The sequence below is a fragment of the Eublepharis macularius genome, chromosome 10 (assembly GCF_028583425.1).
Source record: "Eublepharis macularius isolate TG4126 chromosome 10, MPM_Emac_v1.0, whole genome shotgun sequence".
In the NCBI taxonomy this organism is placed as follows: Eukaryota; Metazoa; Chordata; class Lepidosauria; order Squamata; family Eublepharidae; genus Eublepharis; species Eublepharis macularius.
In genome coordinates this window covers 64,994,120-65,017,720 of record NC_072799.1, presented here as the reverse complement: position 1 = coordinate 65,017,720, position 23,601 = coordinate 64,994,120, and the positions used below count along the sequence as shown (strand labels likewise).

General features: G+C 43.6%; 1 protein-coding gene across 2 annotated transcripts in view; it reads left to right on the top strand.

The window, feature by feature from the left end:
• TMEM192 (transmembrane protein 192) overlaps positions 1–21,796 on the top strand; it is a 34,628-nt gene extending 12,832 nt beyond the window's left edge. Inside the window, exons 1-6 of one of the 2 annotated variants that reach the window (XM_054989883.1) lie at positions 1,191–1,263; positions 4,244–4,390; positions 5,120–5,381; positions 8,667–8,801; positions 16,205–16,307; positions 19,821–21,796. In XM_054989883.1, coding sequence (XP_054845858.1) covers positions 1,222–1,263; positions 4,244–4,390; positions 5,120–5,381; positions 8,667–8,801; positions 16,205–16,307; positions 19,821–19,944 — 813 coding nt within the window. In that variant the 5' untranslated portion in view covers positions 1,191–1,221 and the 3' untranslated portion in view covers positions 19,945–21,796. Of the gene's footprint in view, positions 1–1,190; positions 1,264–4,243; positions 4,391–5,119; positions 5,382–8,666; positions 8,802–16,204; positions 16,308–19,820 lie in introns of those variants that run through there. The other variant, XM_054989884.1, reaches the window with a different exon arrangement.
• The last annotated feature ends 1,805 nt before the right edge of the window (positions 21,797–23,601 follow it).

The following is a 23,601-nucleotide window of genomic DNA, read 5'->3' as shown; positions in this document are numbered from 1 at the left end:
GCTCTCTCAGATCTTTTAAGCTTGACATGAGGAGGACTGAGATCTTCCTTCCACATGCAATGTATCCACCAGGCTATGGCCCTTCCTCGTATCATTGGCTTATAGAATCATTACCACACTAGGCAGTGCTACGGGACTCAAATCTTACTCTTCTATTATAGGCCAACATGCCTGCCTACCTGAAACAAGTTGTGGTTGCTAGCTCAGGTGGCTCTTTAAAAAGGCTCAGGCAAGTTCAGAAACGTATGTCATTTACAGCGCAATTCTATGCAGTATGACTTTTTTAACCTTCCATGGAGATAGATCCCGATGAGTAGCCATGTTAGTCTGTCTGTAGCAGTAGAAAAGAGCAAGAGTCCAGTAGTGCCTATAGGACGAACAAAATTTGTGGTAGAGGATGAGTTTTCGTGAGTCACAGCTCACTTCTTCAGCCTTGGTATCTGAAGAAGTGAGCTGTGACTCACCAAAGCTCATACCCGACAAATTTTGTTCGTCTTATAGGTGCTAAACTGGACTCTTGCTCTTTTCTACTCGTTTTTAACCCGGCTGACTCCAGTGGTCTTCGAATTAACTCTAAGAACAGCTCTGTTGCTGAAGAACTTCCACGTTCGGTGTCACTGTATCTTGGTGTGGGAGGAAGAGCAAGGGGTGGCCACTGTTCTCCGGTTCGTCGGCTTGCGAGCTTCTCCAGGGCTGTGGCTGGAAGGCGGCCGTTGAATTACAGCCCGCCCCAGAGTGGCTTAGTTCATCTGAGGAAGAGAGCTGTGAGTCTCGAAAGCTTATGCTACAGTAAAGTTGGTTAGTCCTAAAAGGTGCTACTGCACTCTTTCCTATTTAACTGGGAGGAGCTCTGCCCCGCCCAGCGCCTGTTGCGTTCTCGGGGCGCGCCTTTTCCTTCTCGAACTCGGAGCCCCGTTTTCCGGCTCCCAACGGCTGGCAGGGCCGCCATCCAGCCCCCGCCCGAGTTTCGCTTCCCAACCAAATCGGCCACGTCCCGCCGTCGCCGCGTCCCGCTGCCTGAGGAGACGCGCGAAGGCGAGCCCGGCCGTGGGGGCGGTTCTTTCAAGGCCGCGTCCCTCCAATGGCCTCGCAGGGAGGAGGAGGCCTGGGCGGAAGCGGCCCGACGCGGGCCGGCAACGAGGGAGGCGCGGCGTTGGCCATAAACAGCGCCTGGGCGGCGGCGGCGGGCGGTCCCAGGGCCGGAAGCGAGAGCGCTGCGCGATGGCGGGAGGAGGCCGGCAGCTGATGCGGGAGCTGGATAATGTGAGTGCGCGAAGCGGCGCCTCGACGCCCGTTGGCTCTGGAGGAGCGGGCGGGGAAGAGGCATTGCGAGAGGCAGCGCTGAGTGGCCCGTGCCGGGGACCGGCGCCGTCCTTGGCTTTCCCGGTCCCGCTTTCGAGTTTCGTTCTCATGGCTGTGAGAAACGGGGCGGACACGCGTGTCCGTTCGCGTTGCGCGGAATGTTTGCGCACCCCCCCCCCTTGAATGTGATAGCCTCGTGGGGCCTGCGAAGTCCCTTTTCGTGACAGCTTCTCTTTTTTAAAATGCCCAACTCCGGCAGGGGTTCTGGGAAGAGCAAGAGCCCAGTAGCACCTGTAAGACGAACAGAATTTGTGAACTTCCGTGAGCCACAGCGCTCTTCTTTAGAGACAGCTAGAAGGGCTCTGGGGAACTTGAACGTTTGTCCGCTGTGGTGTCGTTTTGGTGAATCCCCCTGAGAGGTGTTGCGGGGCTTGCATTTTCAATGGCTTTCTGTTAATCAATACAGCTACCTCCGTCCCGCTCCAGCATGCCTGGAAATGGGCAGGGGAGCGGTAAACCGCCGCCTCCCACTTGCCGAGCTTCCTCTGGGCCAGGCAACTGTCATGGAGTTGTAGACTCCTTTTGGTTTTGTTCAACCCTGTCTGTGCTGCAAATGCTTGGTCAGGTAAAGGCCGGTGGGTGTGGCTGTTACTGGGAAATGTAAAAGGCATGTTACTTTTTATTCTGATTATGCGGTGAGGTTCCTGTGAGGTGTTCAGGACTTATGCTCAAGTGTAGCAGCTAGGTCTGGGAGACCCAGGTTTGAATCCCTGCTCTGGCATAAGACGCTTGCTGGGTGCCCAGTCTCACGCACTCAGCCTCACCTACCTCACAGGGTTTGTTGTAAAGAAAAAATGGAGAAAGGGATGATGTAAGACACTTTGAGTCCCTGCTGAGGAGAAAGGTGGGGTATAAATTAACTTAGTTTTTTAAAAAAATTGTTCCTTAGTAGTGACAAATTCTTAATCTGAAACGTCTGAGAAGGAAAACAATAAATAAATCAAGTGTTGCTTTAGTGTTTGCACAAATTAAAAGATTTATAGAAATCTTTTTTTGAGATAACGCTTGTACAAAATTTAAAAAAATGTAGCATGTATTTCCTTCAGTGTAGTTCAATGTAGTTCAAGGGGGGAAACAAAGGCCATAACAACTAACACTGATTTTAATTAACTGAAATAACTATATATGAGATTCTATACATGTGGGCATCCACTTATTTGTTTCAACAGAATGATGCTCTCTTATCCCCTGAAGTCTCTGGAACACCTGAGTTTCATAATTGTATTTCATAGCATTGCTTCCATTATTTGTTAGTTCCAGTTTGAGAGTCAGTTTGGTGTAGTGGTTAAGAGTGGCAGGACTCTAATCTGGACAACCGGGTTTGATTCCCCACTCCTCCAATTGAAGCCAGCTGGGTGACCTTGGGTCAGTCACAGCTTCTTGGAGCTCTTTCGGCTCCACCTCACAAGGTTATTATCGTGAGGATAATAACACACTTTGTAAACCGCTCTGAGTGGATATTAAGTTGTCTTGAAGGGTGGTATATAAATCAAATGTTATTATGTCATGTTGGTGATTACAATGGCCCTTCTACCATGTGAGAGGATACATTACAAGAATCTTAGTTTTGGTTTAGGTTTGATCTGCACAGCTGAACACATGAACTCATAACTTGATTTTTTTAATTTGGGTTGTCTGTATTTATAGTTTTATTCCCCTTTCATTACAAACCAATAAAGCACACATGTTGTCTTGCACAATTCCTTCTGATAATCACCTGAAAAACATTAATTTCGACTTTGAAACTACCAGCCTTTACAAATATTGTACAGGCATTCATTTATTGTTTTATAAAACTGTAAATCTTCAGAAATGGAAAACTTTGAGTCACATTTCTGGCAATACAACAACTGATATTTCTGTGTGTGTGGGTCCACATGACTGAAGTTTTGTGGTGTCTGCATCGACAACTCCAGTTAAGGTAACATGGAGGTAGTACTGTTAAAAAGATGCTGGAGAGTTTTCCAAAACTAAGCTGTGCATTCAACCTTATTTAAGTTTGAGTGTTGAAGTTTCTGTGCTCCTGCATTTTTAGTTTATGTGGTATTTCATGAGCAGACTTGTTGGAAAATATTCTCACTTCAAAACTCAGTAATTTGAATTTTTTATATAAAAGGGGATTAAAGTATATTGTAGGCTTTCGTGTGCAGTATGGTTTTCTGTAATAAACAGATAAACAATGCGTGTTGTCCTGCTGACCCAGCGATCTAACAATGCTCTAAGAATTTAGGTGATACCTTATAGTGTAAACTCCCTGGCTATCTTTAGGGCTAGATTAGACAACATGTCTTTCCAATTGTTTTCTGCTGCAATTGAATTCTTCAGTGGTCACCTCTGATAAGAATGCTGAGGAATAATCTGTGTAGACAGAGTAGATGGCTTTAAAAGCTATAATGGAGATGCAGCTGTTAAAAATTCAAGCAGAACCATCTGTAATGCTTTGCAAGGTTAAAAATGGGCATGCTTAATGTAGATGCACCCAAATTTGTTTAAAATATACACTGTGGATAGCTGTGTGCATGCAAGCAAGTTCTAAACATGTATAGAATATGTTGGTCTGCCACCACAGTCTTCGCTGTTCAGGTAGCATTGCCTGCCTTAATTTATTTTGACTGTTCCACTCTCAGCTCCAATTCTTTGGGTTTCAGTTCACTTGACTGGGCAGGGCAGGGCAGGGCAGTACTATGCAGTGTTAAACTAAGCCCAGAGTAACTCTGTACGGGACTGTGCTGTTAATCTTCTTTAAAACTGGTTTATTAATCCTGTATTTGTAAGTCATTAATGTGTGCAAATGTAAGCAGTTCAGAGACTCATCTTCTCTTCCTAATGTAAATGTTGTTAGTTGTCTGACTTGAATCTCATGTTGCTAAATTTATTTCAGGGGTCTCTGGAGGTAACACAGAGCGTGGATGAGGACTCCCTGCTTGATGCCCCTCTTCTTCCACCTCATGCATTGCATGCCTGGCTGCGTCCAAAGTTCTACGCTATACCTACAGTCTGTTTGGTCAATATTTTGTTGCTGATACATGTAAGTTGTATAATACTGTCTGGCCAACTATTGCCCAGATGTGGCTTGTGGTTTTTTCAGTTCCTTGGATAGTTTTGTCTTGAGTGGGCTTGGCTTCAGTGCCTTTCGACAGTCAAGCCTGCTCCTCTATGCATTGTAATATGTTATTGGTAAGGCACCTAAACATTAGGCCTGGCTTTATCCTTTGGTTGGATCCAACCAGCCTTTTCCTGTGTTTAAAAAAACGATTGAGGGATCCCTTTTGACTACCAAAAAAATCCTGGCACCTTTGTGGGGCTATAAGGAAGAGGGAAATTGGGTAGAATTGAATGATAAAATTGACCAGGTCCAACCTTTTGTTTTGTTCCTTGATCACAGAGACTGTGACAATGTTAGTGTAGGATGGAATTGGGGAAGTAGCTTATTTGAAAGTACATGTAGGCACAAGTACATCACATGATTGCTTCCTACTGAATGTAAGGCTACCTAATTAGCTTCAGCTGCAGTAGTGTAGGACCCAACATGTAAGAGGAGTTATTATTTCAACGTGTTGTACTTCCCTTCTGGAATGTCGAGTTGACAATGGGAAGTGTTCTTAGAGTATAACTGGAAAAAATTGGTAAAGACAGGTCACGGTTTCTTAAGACAACTTGAGCAAAACCTGGTTTATTCTAGAAGGTATTGGGTAGACAGGAGTATTATTTAGGCCAAGCATTAAAGTTCTAATGCTTTGGCATTCTTTCTTCCTAGGTTGCTTTTGTCATTCTGGCTTTTTTAGCAGGTATGTTCTGTTATCCTGATGCAAGTAAAGCTAGGTGTCCAGAATACTACACAGATCCACTTAAAGTCCAAACCGCTGTAATCATTGCCAAGGTAATTCTCTGGCTTCTACATCTGTTCCTTGAACAATACATTCAGTACCACCACAGTAAGGCCAAACGCAGAGGCTATTTCTTAATCTACCGAAACACAAGATATCTGAAGAGGCTTCCACTCCTAATTCAGTCTACAGGTGAGTCTGGAGTTGTCATGTCATTGTATCTGCTAGCTGTTAAATGTGAATTTACTGTTGAATATCTCAACTTAAGTATTAAGCTATAGCTTTCCAGTGTTTCACTTGACTGTTAAATTGAAAACTTCAAAAGGAGTAGAGAGCTGCAGGTTGTCTTAATACATAGCCAGCAGGCATGATTATATAGGGTGGTTCTATATTTAATATGTTTCTGCCTCAATTTTTAAAAATTGATACCTAGGAGCCCCGTGGCGCAGAGTGGTAAGCTGCAGTACTGCAGCCCAAACTTTGCTCACAACCTGAGTTTGATCATGGCGGAAGCCGGGTTCAGGTAGCCGGCTCAAGGTTGACTCAGCCTTCCATCCTTCCGAGGTCAGTGAAATGAGTACCCAGTTCCTGGGGTGTGGGGGGGTAAAGTGTAGATGACTGGGGAAGGCAATGGCAAACCACCCCGTAGAAAGTCTGCCAAGAAAACATTGTGATGTGACATCCCCCCATGGGTCAGTAATGACTCGGTGCTTGCAGTCCTTTCTTCCTGAAAGGACTCAAAGCTCCTTACAGGAAATTCCACAACCTTTTAAACAAATTAGATATATTGAGAGCTTGTGGTGTCAGTGGTTAGAGTGGTACTAGGATCTGGAAGAGCCAGGTGTGAATCCCCGCTCTGTCATGGAAGCTCATTGGATAATCTTGGGCCAGTCTTAGCCTAATGTACTTCACCAGGTGGTTGGTGCCCAAAGACTTGAGCATCTGGCTCACAGCCTACCAAGAGAGAACTCTGCCCAGATGGAATGCAGCTGCTAGCTTGCTTCCAATTGAATGTTCCCCCTCAGTCTTTCAGAGTTACTGCAGGTTAGTTATCACATAGGTAGTCTGTAGAATGGTCAATAAATGACTTGTTAATCATGACATACTAGCCTAACTTGGCTGAGGATGATTGCTAGCCCTTGCCACAGTTAGCCCTTGGGAAAAAACGCTTGTGTTGGAGAAACAGTTTCAGTTTAGTCTGCTTACAGGGGCTACTTTCTTTCCACTGGGCTTGATCTGGTGCAAGCAGAATGAAGGGGTCTTGAAAAACACTATGAAAGCAAGGTATTGAGTTTTTAGTAGGAGCTGACGACCTTGAAGGACAACCTAATGTTTGTTGATGGGAGCTGGTATCGGTAAACAGCAGGGATGACTAGTTTCTCCTAGACTGCTCTGGCTTGCCTTGATTTCTGAAGCAATAATAGTCATGCACTGAAGCAGAATTCTTTCTGTTTCTACTGTAAGCCACAATAAATTAACAAAAACAAATCATTAGAATCAAAACATTCACTTCAGCAAAGAAAGTTCACATTTGTCCAAAATGTATATGTACACTCAGAGTAAAATGTCTCAAATCAATATATAATTAATTTCTACATCAGATAATCACCCTTACATTGATCCAAATGATAGAGTACTTGAGAACTATCAGTTTCATTTTGACCAGTGTTGTTGTGAAAGTAACCACTTTCTATTTGAGTCTATTATTGTCTGCAAACAAAAGTCTATTTTTTGTACGGTAAATCCTATGTATCAGGAAAGAACGTCCTAGTCATATGGATTTAAGAATCCAATCCTGTATACAGTTACATGGGACTAGACCTCATTAAACCCAGCGTGAGTATTGAGTACAGCTAGGATTGGGCTGCATGCTCTTTGGATATGATGCTGTAGAATTATGTTCTTCATGCTGCAGTTTAAGTTACAGAAACTTGTTGGCGCTTCAAGGTGGAGGGTATGTGTACCATATTGCAGGAAGAGTGTTGGCAGAAAACTGGTGTGACCTGTATTAAACTTTGTAATATCTGGACCTATGAATACATTCAACAAGGCAGCAGAATGCTCTTTAACTAAACTGTGACGATGTCCTGTTTATTACAAGACGTACCCCTTGCTGACCAGCACCAGCTTTAATATCTTTAACAACTGTTTCTTTTAAAAGAAATATCTGTATCTTCCACTTTGCAAGGTGGCGTTCCACATTTCAGTCTGAATACGAACAGAACAAACTCAGTCCAGCAATCTAAACCAATAAATGTAGTATCAATTGATTTAAAAAAATCATAAAGAGTGGCAGCCACAAAGCTTTTAATAGAGGGAACAAAGAATGGAACAAGACTAAAATTGCCACCCAGCTATAAACCAATTTTTGCAGAAGTCTCTTCATGCATTTTCCAAGTTAAAGATAGTTGTTAAGAAGTGGCCACTAGGTAGAGCTCTGGAGATGAGGAAAGATGTTGGTTTCCAAGTAGGGCCCTTAGCTAGAAGCTTTTGATTAGATGAAATTGCAAAAAAATAATCTTTTTCTAATTCTTAATGATTCAAGTGTGTGAAGCTGCTGAGAAACTTTTCAAGTACCCTTGTGAAGTAGACCTGCTTTGGGCTTTTAAGTAATGTTGGACTGTTCTTGATAGGGTGAAATCAGATTTGCCTAAAGTTGAGGAGGAAAAAACATCAAGCAAGACTGATTTAGCTTATAACCATCATCACATTCTAGATCTCAGTTCCTTTCTAGAACAGAAAATATCATGCATTGTATACTTTCCCTAATGGAAAAGTAGACCTTAGACTAGCAAGAACTTTGTTTAAATTTTATATATGAGTGAGATGCCAGCCGAGTGGTTGAAATGCAAATTAAAGCTTTGTGCCTTAATGCTTCTCACTATTAATCTCTGTAGTATTATAAGCTAAGGAAAAGCTGGAGGAAATGCAGGCCTAATGGGAGAATTGTATTGCAAGCTTGTGCATACATCTGTACATTTAGGTAATCCGTCAACCAAGTATGCTGTTACTTTAGATGCAAGTCCTATTTGTACACACATGAATACACACTTTTGTTAGTGACCATTCTAAATATCGTTGTATTTAACTTTAATATATAATCATGTTTGATAATATTCCAGAAGAAACTAAAGGGGCCAATCTCATTTAGTGGGAGCCAGCCACTGTTGCTTACCTGCCCATCAAAAAGCTCAATCTAATGGCCTCCAACTATTTGCAATGGCACCAGTTATCTGACGAGAGAAGGTGTTGAATCCCGCCCTCCTTTCATCCGTCTTGCAAAGACAAGGATGTTAACACCACTCAAATGAGTGGGCTGTGCATGCATCTCATACACTAGTTCATTCCACAGCTGGATGTGTCACTTAATTCAAACCAATTACTTTTCTGTGTATAAATACATGGGAACAATTGAGCCATTTTTATGAAAATGAGCCAGATGGTTGTCTGTAATAAGTCTTGTCTTGCTTCCTATAGGTAATGCAGCTTTACTCCTGATACTGTCCGTGCAATATTCCTTTCCTGAACACAATAAATTGTACCTCTGCTTCATCTTGGCAGTCTTGAGCGTGGAGCTGATTTGCTCATTGATATGCCAGGTGGTCTATACAGGTAAGAACCTGGAGCATGGCTGGCATCATTCTAATTACTTTTTAAGCCATATTCCTTCTGTCTTAAGATGCACTACTGAGATTTTTATTCAGTATATTTTTCTCCTGTCTTTTCTCAAAGGAGCTCAGCATACATTAGTCTCTCCTCCTCCATTTTATTCCCGTAAGAACTCTGTGAAGCAGGTTAGGCTGAGAGAGTATGTGTGTGGCTAGCCCAAGGTCACCCAGGAATCTTTATGATACTCTGGGGATTTAAACCTGAGTCTCCTAGATCATAGCTGAACACTTTAAGCACCACACCAAGCAAGCTTTCTGTGTTAGTCTGTCTTGTGCTGCTGAGAGCTATAAAGCTGATAAAATGAAATCCTGCCCTTAAGTCATAGTTGATTTATGGCAACCCTGGTGGGGTTTTCATGGCAAGAGACTAACAGAGGTGGTTTGCCATTGCCTGCCTCTGCAACCCTGGTCTTTGTTACTAACCAAGGCCGTTACTAACCAAGGCCGACCCTGTTTAGCATCTGAGATCCAACGAGATCAGATATCAGGTCAAGGCACAAAGCTAATAGCATAACTTTAAAGCCATTTGATGCTGGTCTCTGCGCTCTCTCCTTATTCCCTACTGTGTTAAAAAATTCCACATACACACCTTGAAACAACACTAGAAAAGATCAGAGGTCTAAATTTAATTGTTTAGCTTTGTACTAAGTATTTAGTACCCAGGTGATGCTCCAAGCACAATTAGTTTCCTGGCATTAATGCTGCATATTAATGTCTGTTCCCCAGTCTCAAGAACTTGGGACTTGAATGGCTTACTCAAGAAGCAAAATCCCAGCTGTTAATACAAAAATTCCACAGTTGGCACTGAGAGCCAGCTCTGAGGAAGAGCGGCTGTTCAGAGGGGTCTCTTGCCTGGCACTGAAATGCAGCTGCATCTCTGCCCAGGTCATGAACGCCCTTCATCTTTGAATATGCGATAGTAGTAGTGAGAGAGGGAAAGATGGTTGTTTTCGGAGTCCGTTTATTTAAAAAAGTTTATCTGCTGCTTTTCCAGAGACCTACTTGAAGCAGCTGGTTAAAACTCAAGGGCAACATGATGCAGGCTATATAATAAATACTTGGGTGGGGCAGGGGGAGCTAATATGGTCAAGTTAGACTGCACTGACAGTGAGGCAAGAAAAATGTGAATCTCAGTACCATGTAAAATATTGCAGAAAAGGAACGGGTGATGTGCTGCTAATTCTGACGGTAGACAGGTACAGCACTGGCTTTCAGTGGTACCAGTAGAACATAAGGGCAGCTGTGCTGGATCTCACCATCTAGTGCAGCATCTTGTTTGATACAGATCCCCTTGCAGGGCCTAAAAGCAGGTCACAGAGGCCAGAGCCCCCCATTGTTGGCTGCCCCAAGCACTGGCATTGAGGGTTCCTGCCTCTGAACCATGGATACGTGTTAACAAAATTGATCAGTGAAGTCTTGCATTAAACTACTTCCTCCTATTTAAAATGGGAGCTTGAGTATCAAGGTATTATATGGGTTTTTCAAAACTGAAGTGGATGAATCACCATTGGTTGGCAATTCTGTGAAATGTCATCCCCACAGATTACTTTTTGGTCAGTACATTAATATCTTTATTTAGCCTCAAATTATCCTCTGTCAGTGTTGGGTGCATTACTAGATTATACTTGTATCACAACAAATAGATGAGGCAGACATAATGGCACCAATTGCACTACTGCAGATGGCAAGATTTATGGGGCCTGTTCTGCAGTCAGTGGTGAAGAGCCGCCTCTAGTTTGGCACAAGCTATGATCTGAAGTTTCTTCCCATAACTGAATAAATATACGGGATGGCACCACTGTAATCCAAGAGTATACGTGCTTGTCTTCTGTGGCTGTCCAGTGTTCTTGCCTAGAACAGGAGAATTTTTTTATGTTCATGGTAAATCATAGTAATAAGCATTTACATGGAGCTTTACGATGTTCAGAATGCTTCATATGTACTATTGATAATCCCAAAACCAACTCTCTAAATTATCTTTGTCTCTGAGCAATACTAATGAGGTAGGGTTGAGGGGTGTTGTGGCTGAAAGAAAGTAGCAAGTTGGAATTTGCATTTCTCTATAGTGTGGGTGTTTGGGTCCTATGTAATCAGAGCTGAATCAAGCATGCCATTTATGGATTGATACTTTTGTGTTCAAAACATTTAATCAGTTGACCTTCCCCATTGCATCTATAGACAAAGAGTTAGCCTTTGCAACTAAGTTTCTTAGCCGTCTAATATCTCAAGAGTAATTAACTTAATTGTATCCTGTGCTAACGAAATCTCAATCCTATGGAGTAAATTTAAGCTCAGTAGGAAGTCAGTTGAGAACTGCACTGTAGAGAATTGATGTGGATCTGCTATAGTCTGTTAAAGTGGGGATATTTTGCTGAGTGGTTTTGATTTTAGCCCTTTATAATATTATGTGGTAGCCGAATCTTTATAAATGTTCAGCACTAGGGGTGTGCAAGCCAAAAAATTTCGGCTAAAGCCGAAAACCGAAAGAAGAATCTCTTTCGAATAAGCCGAAACGGCCAGCCATTTCGGCTTTCGGCTTTCTTTCGGCTTTCGGCTTTTTCAATGGGAAAATGCCTCCGTCTTCCCGGACGTCTGGGGGAGGCATTTTCCCACCGAATCAGCCCAAAATTGGTGGGGACCTTCCTCTAACCCCTCTCTAAAAACCCCCCAAGTTTCAGACCGATTGGACTTTGGGGGGGCCATGTTATGGCCCCCCAAAGCAGGTCCCCCTATCCTCCCATAAGAAAGGGAAGGAGCAGCATATTGTTAGCATGCTGCTGCTCATCTTCTTCATTATTTCCTATGGGGAAAAATGAAGAAGCAGGCTTCCTTTGCCAGGGGTGGCATTTTGCATGCAAAATGCCCCCTCACCCTCAGGGGCCCTTCTCACACCCTTCCTCCCACCCCCCACCAAGGCTCAGACTGCTCCCACTTGGGGGGGCCATTTCATGGCCTCCCCAAGTAGGTGCTCTGCTCTCATCTCTACCACTGACAGCTGGGGGAGGCTTGTCTTGCCAGGGGTGGCATTTTGCATGCAAAATGTCCCCCAGCCCTCAGGGGCCCTTCTCCCACCCCTCCTCCCACCCCCCACCAAGGCTCAGCCTGTTCCCACTCGGGGGGGCCATTTCATGGCCTCCCCAAGTAGGTGCTCTAATCTCTACCACTGACAGCTGGGGGAGGCTTGTCTTGCCAGGGGTGGCATTTTGCATGCAAAATGCCCCCCAACCCTCTGGGGCCCTTCTCCCACCCTTCCTCCCACCCCCCACCAAGGCTCAGACTGCTCCCACTTGGGGGGGCCATTTCATGGCCTCCCCAAGTAGGTGCTCTTTTCTCTACCACTGACAGCTGGGGGAGGCTTGTCTTGCCAGGGGTGGCATTTTGCATGCAAAATGCCCCCCAGCCCTCAGGGGCCCTTCTCCCACCCCTCCTCCCACCCCCCACCAAGGCTCAGCCTGCTCCCACTTGGGGGGGGGCATTTCATGGCCTCCCCAAGTAGGTCCTCTCAGCCCCTACAGTCCACCCCTTACAGCCCCACACAAACCCAATTCCCCCCAGCTGCCACACACAGACCCAAATCCCCACATTAGCCCCTCACAGACCCAAATCCACCCCCACCTGCCCCACACCCATAACCCCAGGAACAGGCTGGCAAAGGCCAGCCCTCTCCCTTTGTTCCCTATGCTGGGAACTTCTAAACTCTCTTTCCCTGGGCAATTCTGCACAGCCCAGGGGTGCCACAATGGTGGGCACACTTCTGAGTGCCAGCTGGTCCCTGTGAAAGAGCACCTGAACCACAGACACCCTCCCTCAAATTCCCCCACCACCTACAGAGATGGCTGGCCAGCCAGCCCCATTGTTCCCTATGATGGGAACCAACTGCACAACAAAGAATAAAACACGAACAACACGAAATAAAGTTTTTAAAAAATTATTTTCTCCCTTTCAAAGTACAAGTAGGCAAAGCATTATGACACATTACACCAGCAGTCCCCCACACAGAAAAATTAACACAACTCACTTAACATCAGAGAATCACAAAACACGATTCCTGTCAAAAACACTTTATTTCTTGAACAGCTTTAGGTTACACAGCAGGGGGGCACACCAAAGGGCATGGCAGCAGTATCTTACACAAAAATAACACAACTCACTTAACATCAGAGAATCACAAAAGCACAATTCCTGTCAAAAACACTTTATTTCTTGAACAGCTTTAGGATACACAGCAGGGGGGCGCACCAAAGGGCATGGCAGCAGTATCTTACACAAACATAATACAACTCACTTAACATCAAAGAATCACCCCAAAATATTGCTGTCAAAAGCACTTTATTTCCTTAACTGCTTTAGGTTACACAGTAGGAAGGCACAACAGGGCATGAAAGCAGTGTACTACATAAAAATAACACAACTCACTTCACATCAGAGAATCACACAAACACAACTGCTGTCAAAAACGGTGAAGTGGGTTGTATTATTTTGTGTAGTACACTTCTATCATGCCCTTTGGTGCGCCCCCCTGCTGTGTATCCTTTTGTATGCATGCAAAATGCCACCCCTGGCAAGACAAGCCTCCCCCAGCTGTCAGTGGTAGAGATTAGAGCACCTACTTGGGGAGGCCATGAAATGCCCCCCCCCCAAGTGGGAGCAGGCTGAGCCTTGGTGGGGGGTGGGAGGAGGGGTGGGAGAAGGGCCCCTGAGGGCTGGGCGGCATTTTGCATGCAAAATGCCACCCCTGGCAAGACAAGCCTCCCCCAGCTGTCAGTGGTAGAGATGAGAGCAGAGCACCTACTTGGGGAGGCCATGAAATGGCCCCCCCAAGTGGGAGCAGTCTGAGCCTTGGTGGGGGGTGGGAGGAAGGGTGGGAGAAGGGCCCCTGAGGGTAAGGGGGCATTTTGCATGCAAAATGCCACCCCTGGCAAAGGAAGCCTGCTTCTTCATTTTTTCCCCATAGGAAATAATGAAGAAGATGAGCAGCAGCATGCTAACAATATGCTGCTCCTTCGCTTTCTTATGGGAGGATAGGGGGACCTGCTTTGGGGGGCCATAACATGGCCCCCCAAAGTCCAATCGGTCTGAAACTTGGGGGTTTTTTAGAGAGGGGTTAGAGGAAGGTCCCCCACCAATTTTGGGCTGATTCAGTGGGAAAATGCCTCCCCCAGACGTCCGGGAAGACGGAAGCATTTTCCCATTGAAAAGCCGAAAGAAGCCGAAACGTTTCGGCTTTTTTTCTTTCGGCTAGCCGAAACGTTTCGGCTTTCTCCGAAATGTTTCGGCTAACCCGAAAGAAGCCGAAACAAAAGTGTTTCGGCTTTCTTTCGGCATTCAGAAAGCCGAAACGCACATCCCTATTCAGCACCTTATGAAAGTAGTCATCTAACAGTAGAATGTAGACTGCCCATGTTTTATTGACATGAAGGCTGCTTATCAGTGTCCACCCTTTGTCTTTGTGTAGATAATTATCTTCGTATAGGTAATTATTTCAAAAGTTAGGGTCTATGTATGAAATTCATACTTGATCTGGACCTCTTTTTGAACATTGTCAGTTTGGAGAGCCGGACTGGTATTATGGTTAGTATCACACTAGAATCTAGATCCAGAGGAGTTAGCTGTATTAGTCTGTAGGTGCAAAATAGTAAAGAGTCCTGTAGCACCTTTAAGACTAATCATGTTTGTTGTAGCATAAGCTTTCGAGAACCACAGCTCTCTTCGTCAGATCTGATGAAGAGCTGTGGTTCTCGAAAGCTTATGCTACAATAAACTTGGCTAGTCTTAAAGGTGCTATAGGACTCTTCGCTAGAATCTAGGAGACCCAGTTTTGAATCCCCACTTTATCATGAATACTTGTTGGGTGATCTTGGGCCAGTTACATTCTCAGGCTAACCTACATCACAAGGTTGTTGTGAGGATAGACTGGAAGAGAGGAGAACAATGTAAGCTACTTTCGGTTCTTTTGGTGAACCAAGGTGAGATTTAAATGAAATAAATAAAATAAAAATAACACCCTATCTGAATCAGCAGATCAAAATCCTTTTTACATATGTTTAAGTGTTTCATAGTGCTAAAAGATTGTACACCTGGTTTGTTAAAACCTAGTAATTGAAACTTGATGAACTTCAGTTGGTTAATTTATGAGTGGTATTTAAATATTTTAATTGGTTTCCAAAACGGTTCTTTCCCCAGCCACTTTCCCAGTGTCACAAAGTTCTTTGTCTTTCCTGTGCCACAGGGTTCTGGTCTTATTCTTGAGGTGTCTTAACTTGTTGATGTATTACCTAGCCCTGAAAGATCTGGACTGAATGGTGTAAGGCACCTTTCTTTAGAGTGATATTAAACAAGTCAAAGCAAGTCTCCTATGATCTTTCATGCCCCCCCTTCAAAACTGTCCATTTGACTCTGTTGGGACACCTGTTGGTCTTCAGTGTCATTGGCTGCATGTGCTAAGGTAATCTGATCAGTCTGATAACTGAATCTGAGATGGATGATGACTTCTGTGAGCCATTCTTGTCTGATTACTTTACTGCTTGCTGACACAACTGCCTTAGCTATGCCTCTGATCAGTCAAGCAACCTGCTTGCCTGCAGCAGGTGGTCTACTGAGGCAATTCTAGAAGGGGTCGGAAGGAACCTATTCGCAAGGAGATGCCGACTGAGTAAAGGGGAATGAAGCATTGTGGAGAGCAGTGGAACTTCTCAACCTGCTCCCTAGTCTCTCCATCTGTCTTCCCTGAATTTGGTAAAATGAGACTAATCAGCCAAATGCAGAAATGAGTAGTTTATTTACTACTGTATAGTCTCAGCGTAATTTGCCTATGCTGTGACATCAGGGAATAAAAGGGAATAACAAACATTTTGAACCTGTGCTCTTTCCTGTCCATTTTTCTATAGTGTTAAATTCTTTGTGCCCTCCTATTCGATGCGTTTGCAGAACATGACTATCAGCCCTCAGTTTAAGTAAATGAGGAGGAAGGTAGCACTTGAACTGCCAGCTATCCACACACACACACCCCGTGCCAATATAATAGACCATTCCCATCCCTTGACCGTGGCTGGCTGAAGGCAGGTCCCACCAGAGCATTAAGAGTGTGACTGATTCTGCTTAAAATGAAATATAAATTATGAAAATCCTAAACCAATGTTCCTTCATTTGAGTTTAGATGAGCAGGTTTCAGGGAGAACAGTGCTGACAGTCTCTGCCCACCAATGCTGTGCACTCTTAACGTGGATCAGCTGTACTGGCTCTTGGAGGACCCTTTGTAGAGCAGAACCAGGGCAATCTCTACAGTTTCAGGATGTTGCTCCAGTGCCAGACGATTCCTAAATAGCTTTTTTCCCTTTTGCATTACAGTGAAAGTAAGCAACTTTAACCGAGCAAAACCCAGACCTGATATCATAGAAGAAGAAAAGACGTATGCATATCCTAATCGCGTTACCTCAGAAGTTGGATTCAGGTAACATTTGCTCTTCGTGATTCAGTCACATCTCCTAGCAATTAGAAGCCTTTAATTTCTCATTGGATGACAAATGTGGCCACATAGTTACTAAAGAGAAAGCAGTATCTTTCATGGTTTCTTCATTACTGGAGTATTGTCAAAGCTGATGATTTGGCAGGCATGCTTGAGGTACAGCCGACAGCTTTGTAGAGGTTAGCTATATAAACCACCTGGATTCAGCTGCATCTTTTGAATCAAACTGTTTTTGTTTAGCACTTTGTTGCCATTTTAAGCATTATCTCAAGTAATCCAGACATCTGCTGTTCTCTCCCCTACCTCATATGTTTAGAAAACAGTTTATACTGTATTGGTATGGAACACAGAGCTTGCAGTGTCACAACAGTCTTTGATCTAATTTTGAAGCACATTCAGACTTCTAAGAATGCTTAACTGGTTTCTGATTAGCAGCCTTAGAACAAAAAAAAAATTCGACTATATCTTTAAATTTAGAAGGCATCTTTTTGGGAGATGATGGTGAGGCTAGCTGCCACCAGGGTTTTTTTCCTTGATCAGCCTTTAAAGCCCTTCATCACATGCGAGAAGGCTTTTCTCAACTGAGAACTAATCGGCTAGGAAAGGGCTAGATAAATATGCCCATACCCAGAAGACCTAAAGTAACTTAGAGCAGAACCACAAGTGACAAAAGGCACAGATTGGACACTTGTCAGCTTCCCTCAAGTTTTGATGGGAAATGTAGGCAGCTTGGCGGAATGTTGGACAAGTGACAGTTGAAAAGTCCATTGGACAGCAGTCAGAGAGCGAAGCTGCGAGACCAGGATGCCTACATTACCCATCAAAACTTGAGGGAAGCTGACAAGTGTCCAATCTGTGCCTTTTGTCACTTGTGGTTCTGCTCTCAGATGTGATAGCAGCATGTAAAATCTGAAGCAAAAAGTGAGGCCTAATTTGGTTCTGTTGCCTTTTTTATAGCAAAGAGTTGGATTTTGAGGTGGTTCATATTTGGAATGATGAACATTTGGTAATTTTCGATCTCTATGAAGCCTAGCCCACCTCTTTAGTCAAGAGTGGACAAGGAAACTTGCAATGAGAAAACCAGGGGTGGGTGGGTAGTAACAGGCGTAGAAGGCTGTAGTTGGGGTCTACAGTCTTATTGATGATTATTTGGCTCCAGTGAACACAACAGCAATTAATTTCCTTGTAAAGACACAAAGAACTGGACTGCAAGTGTGTGAGGAAGAATGTTTCAGTCTAGGCACAGAAGGGAAAGAAGGAATGCTGCTTCTGATTTCCGTACCTCAGTTTCCTCCTTCCCCCTCCCACTGCTACAGCAGCCAGCTTGCTTGGTTTTAGCCAATTTGCAAGCCCTGCCCTTTGGAGCCGGGCGCCTGCTTGTTTCCCTCTCAACTTACATCCAGTGAGAAAGTATCTTAGAGCTTGTCACCCTTTTCCCACAGGAATGGGAGAACTGAATCTTTGTCTGTGTGTGGGAAGCTGTGGTGATTTCCTCACTTAGGAGGTCCTTTGCAAAAGGCAAAATGATTGCATCCCCCCCACCCCCGAGTTGCCACAGAAGGGAGAGGAATCTCTGGAATGGAAGAAACTGCTCAGTCTTTCCCCTTCCTCAGTGGGATGAAGAGGAGGTAGAAGTCACTCGAGCACCAGCTGACTTTTATCAAGCTGAGCTGTCAGTAGTAAAACTTCATGACCATAAGTACATCAGTTGCATATCTTGCAATCTGTATTGTAAAGGCCTACATCTGTGGTTTGACATCCATGAATCCTTGAGTACCCTTTGCCTGTGTCCAGTCATTCATAATAGCTACAGCTCTGCAGTTTTCCAGAATCTCTGCAGATTGTGCTGCTGTAACTGTCTCCAAAGATGGGCTTATAGGAAGACAACATTTTACTAGCTTTCCTTTAGCTATATACAGTTGGTGTCACTTCTCGCTTGCACAGGTATACTCAGTTATAGGTCCTTTCTTTTGTACTGAGTAGCTGAACCCTTAACCTGAATTCTGGGCTAATTACAATACACAGTCACAATGGCTCTAAAACCTAGATGAACCCCTTTACCCCCTGAAGACTAATTTAAAGAATTAGAGTGGAATCATGTCTGCCCTCTCAAGGTAAATTACTTGCACAGTTCATGTTACTGCTGTGAAATAGTATATACAACGTGTACACTAGAGCCATATATGTGACGAGTGGGACTACATTTGCTGGCCCTGTCCACATGCGTTTGGGGTGACAGCACGGAACCTGTCTGTCTGTAAGCTGTATGTACCTAAGCTTCATCCCCACACTTGGGGAAACCTACTTTTTCAGGATTCCCAGTACAGTTGTATGAGAGCTGTAGTAGCATAGTGGTTGGGATGCAGATCAGCACTCTGCAGGTTCAAATCCCACTATTCCCATGAGCTCAGCACATGGCCTTGGGTAAGACTGCTCTCAGCCTGTAATGAAATGCAAAGTGAAGGCCAGAAGTTTACTAAGAATGGCTGGATTTTGGTTCAATGTGTCAGTGTTCACAGGCCCAAGCTCTGGCCTGACTTAAAAAATGTGCTGGCCTTGCTGATTCTAACACCTGCAGGCCAATTTCTGTTCCCTGGAGATTTGACCTTGGGAGACTTTCTTTCCACCATAATGTGGGAGAGAAGCTGCAGGCTCCATGCTCCTCGAGTGCTTCAGCATGCTCCGTGCTGCGTAGCATGGAAGAGGGCACACTTGCTAAAGAGACCGGTGAGAAACCAGCTAAAAGCTATTCAGAGATGCATAGGTAGCAAGCTTTATACATTCATTATACATTACTTATGTCACAGGTCTAAGTGTATAATATCTGCTTCTTTTATTGGTGCCTTTCTATTTTGGCAGTTAGCAATACCACACTGTAGTGCTGCTCCATTTATAGGTTGCAAAAGGTAGACTTCAGCAAACCATTACATTTGCATCCCTAGAACTTTCATAGATGTACTACTTGAGAGGGGCTCAAGTGATTCAGTACTTGCCTCTTATCAGTAAATCAGTAAATGCCTCTTATCTAAACTCCTACATATAACCCCTCTAATGGATCTTGAAGTTTCCACTTAATCTTTTGGCCCCATAACATGTTATGGAGTCGATGCTGATAGAATTGAACTAAAGCAATCTGGGTTCAGCTCTCTGCTGGAAAATCAACTTGCTAGGTCTTAGTTCCTGTCACATAGAAATAATCAGGATTGGCTCCTTAGAGAGGCAAAGACCTGTACCTTGCACAATTGTCCACATGAACTTGTGTCTACAGTTATTCAAGGCAAACTTTTTGGAGATACCACAACTGTGTACCGTACAAACTAGCATCATGATGAACAGTTTATAAAATTTGCTATAGTCTTCATACCTGTACTTGTTGAAAGGCACAGCTATTCCTGTAGTTTCATTATCTCTAAGGAAAATAGGGCTAGGGTGTAGGAGTGGGGAGAAACCTATTGGTGAAGGAAACGTATAACCTAGTGTGAATTTTCTGCTTTTCAGGGAAACATCAGTGTTGGAAGAAGTAGTTGAAAAACAAGGAGATGTGATTGAATACCTTCAGCGGCACAGTGCCCTACTCAGCAAGAAACTGCTGGCATTAACATCCCAACAGGGCAGAAGCTAGTGGTGTCCCAAAAACACTGAGAAAGATGCAGGACCAACATAGACATTGAATGAGAGCAGGAAATGCTTCATATGAAAGTTGAACAGCAGTATCCCAGGTTCTTAATACCAGTTGGAGATATTCTGGCTTGGTGGTAAAGCTTCTGGATATTTACATATATTTTGAGGGTTTTCCAAACATTCCTGCAGTACATAGAACCAGCATTAGCCAGAAGAAAACCTCTCCGGTTTCTCTAATTCAAATGGATGCAAATTGCCAAAGAACTTCATGGAGGTTTGGGATTCTGTGTTTTCAAAAACAAATTTGAGGCAAACCTGCTCACTCCTAGATTATGAGAACAGTGCTCAGTTTTTGTGCATTTGTATAGTAATCAGTAGGTCATCATGTAAATGTTTTTAAAGGGATTAAGGATGGTTACATTGTCGTAAAACTGGTATGGATGAAGACACCTGGAGAGGCTGCTGGGAAGTGGCCCAGTATCCTAAAGGCAGTGTTGCCATTCAGGCTTTTTCTTAGGGAAATTCTGTTAGTATGTGCATTGGCTACACAGCCTTGTAAGCTCAGAGGCAGATGATTCAAAAGGGAATGGAGACTTCACACACAAGTGAGAGATGGAGCAGAGGAGTGGAAGCTTGTGTCCAGAATGTAGTCTGTAGATGAGACATCAGTTAAGAGTAGTATGTACTGCAGGACAGACAACTTGTTTCTCCTTCGTTCACATGATGGGGTGAGCAGCTGCGCTGCATTATAAAGAAATAGTAGCACATGGAATATTTGAACATCTAACACATCCAACTTGTTTTCTCAGCTGACTGGTTATCCTTCTGTGTCTTATGAGTAGGAGATAACAGCATAATTAAGGAAAGACCTCCATCTTGCTAGTAAGAGACAACTAAGCATAATTAAGGGAAGACATTATTTAAGGACATTCATATTAACAGGCAGTATACAAAATGCTTGCATTTGCTCCGTTTGTGACTTGGTATGGAAACTCCAGGAGGTATTTCATGGTTTAAATAACTATAAATTATGTGGATCAAAATTACTTGTGATATATCTTGCACATGGGATACACACATGCATGTTTTTTACTGCAGTTTTTGGTTTGTACAGGACTTTGGAAATAATGCAAAAAAAAATTTTAAAGCTTCAGTTATGCCATGATAGAAAATTCACTACACCCAATATGAAATCTTGCCATTATTGCTACTGCAAATATAAAAGCTTGTGATAACAAATTATGGTCGTCTCTTAAAAATTGTAATCATTTTTACCCAAAGCCAAAGGATTCATAATCCTCAAGAAATGTATAGTTGCTTGTTAGTCTTGAATGTCTAGTCTCTGGATTTGTAAATTCAGTAGAAGCTGCTCTGGGACATGTCCTGCTCTTAAGTTCTCTATCTCCATCCAGTTATCAGCTGTCAGTCTGTGTGCTGTATGTTTTGCTGTCAAACGAGATTCTTGTTTGTATACCCTACCCAGTATTTCTACGGAAGGACATATTTAAGAGAGGGTTCTCTGAATAATATGGGCTGTGTTCTTGTTTGGGAAGAACAAAGGCATGATACCCTGTTATACTTGATCTGAACTGACTGTTAATCCACTATTTCTCATTGAGGAGTACATATAGTATTGTTCAAGGGAAATACAACTGGAATTGGCTGCTTCTAACATGCCTGTTCTTTTCCTTTTTAGCAGTGTATTAAGCACAGCTGGGATTTTATAGGGAAGATGGAGGAATCTGGATAACTTTACTTTTAAAGCACACTCAGGTTTTGATGCAGTTTGTGTAAAACTTGTTCTGTACCTTTTGTAATAAACTCAATGAAATAATAAATTCAACAAGATATGATACATGTCTCAGTTGTATTCATTGTTAAAAGATTCCTTGCATCTGAACCACAAGAGAAGAAAATGCCTTTAAGCTATAGTATTGATCTTGTGGCTGAACAGAGTAACTTTCTGCTAGATGTCCCAATACTGTTAGAGGCCAGCATTCACTTGAAAGTAGACATGGGCACAAGCCAGGAAAAAAAGAACCTCATGGTTCATTCAGTTTCATGGAACACGAACCACGAACTTTGCTGAACTTGAGCCAGTTCACAAACTGGTTTGAGGGAGCCCAGAACGGGCCCCTTCATGCTCACAGCCAAACTAAACAAGATAAATTACAGATGGTCATGTGAGTGTCTAGAATGTCTGTTCCTGCCCGTGTCCATTTTACTCCTGATGAACACGTGTCCTGTAGCCCCAGTCCGTGCATGTGTTGGGTAACTGGTGTAGTCGTGGTTGCGAGTGTCCATAGTCATAATCAACGAGTCGCCATTGCAGAGCATTGATTTTGAGCGGCTTCTGCTTCCCTCTTTCTGCCCTTGGATCCGGCTTACACTCAAACTGTTTTGCTTTTAATTTGGATAGGGGTGGCATTTTGCAAGTAAAATCCACCAAATTTGCTGGATAGCTGGTCCTCACTCTCCTATAAAGAACACCCCCCCACAAGTTTTAGAGCGATTGAACCCTGGGAAAGGCATGATCCATGGTTCCCCCCCCCTTCCTGTCATTTTCACAGTAGTAAAAACTGGCGTATCTGCTGGCAGCAACTTTGAGGGGCTGGCCCTTTTCCTGGCTGGATTGGCCAGAATGGGAGCTCTCTAGTTGGCATGGGCAGCTGCCAATCAAGCATGGAGGCCTCAGATTGGGGGTAACCAAAAGACCCACCGTTGCCAGGGTGATGGATTAAATGGATCCAAAGTGTCTGGCTTCCTGAACCAGCAACGAAACGAAAAAGTCATTTGTTTCATAAAAACGCGGCCCCACGGAACGCAAGGTTCTTTGACTATGGACCAGCTGTTCCGTCCAGAATTTTGTTCCATGGTTTGTTTTGTGCTCATCTCTACTTGAAAGTTCTTTTCCATCGTATGATGCTCAGGGTATCCATGATTGTAGGCAGGTCTAACATGGCCAGTTATCTGTGTATGCTGGAAAATGAGGTTGCTGCAATCGGAATATTATCTCTTATCTAATCAAGTATTATATCGAACACTGGGAATCAATACAAGAAATACTAGCATTATACAGAGCCATCTCCCTAGATATCAGTACATGGCCAGACAATCAGTTTTCAGCTTTTCCAATTATTAATACAATGATTACATTTAGAAAGCACATTGTGTACTTAGAAACTAATTTTATATAAATAATCATTTCTAGTGCAGCAGTTGCAGCCTAACTAGACTCAGCATTAGCAAACGTATATGTTGGTAAGGGTGAAGTAGCCATGTTGGTCTGCGTAGAACAGGATTTTAGTCCAGTGGCACCTTAGAGACGAACGAGATTTTCAGAGTGTAAGCTTTCGAGAGTCAGAACTCTGTTCTTTAGACACTCTGAGTGACTAGCCCAAGGTCACCTGGTAGGAGTGAAGGAACCCAAATTCCTCTTCTGAAAACACCTCTCCCTAAGTATTTCTCCAGGCTGAGCTCTGTGACTAGAAGGAAGGAGGGAGAAAGGAGTAGGGATGTGAGCCAGTCCTGATACAAATTCCATTTAATCTAATCCCTCAGGACTCCTGTGACGAGCTGCACTTTTTTGAAAGCCTGGAAATGCTGTACAAACAGCTTATGCTGTTCCAGCAGCAAGCTGAATATATTACTTGGTTAA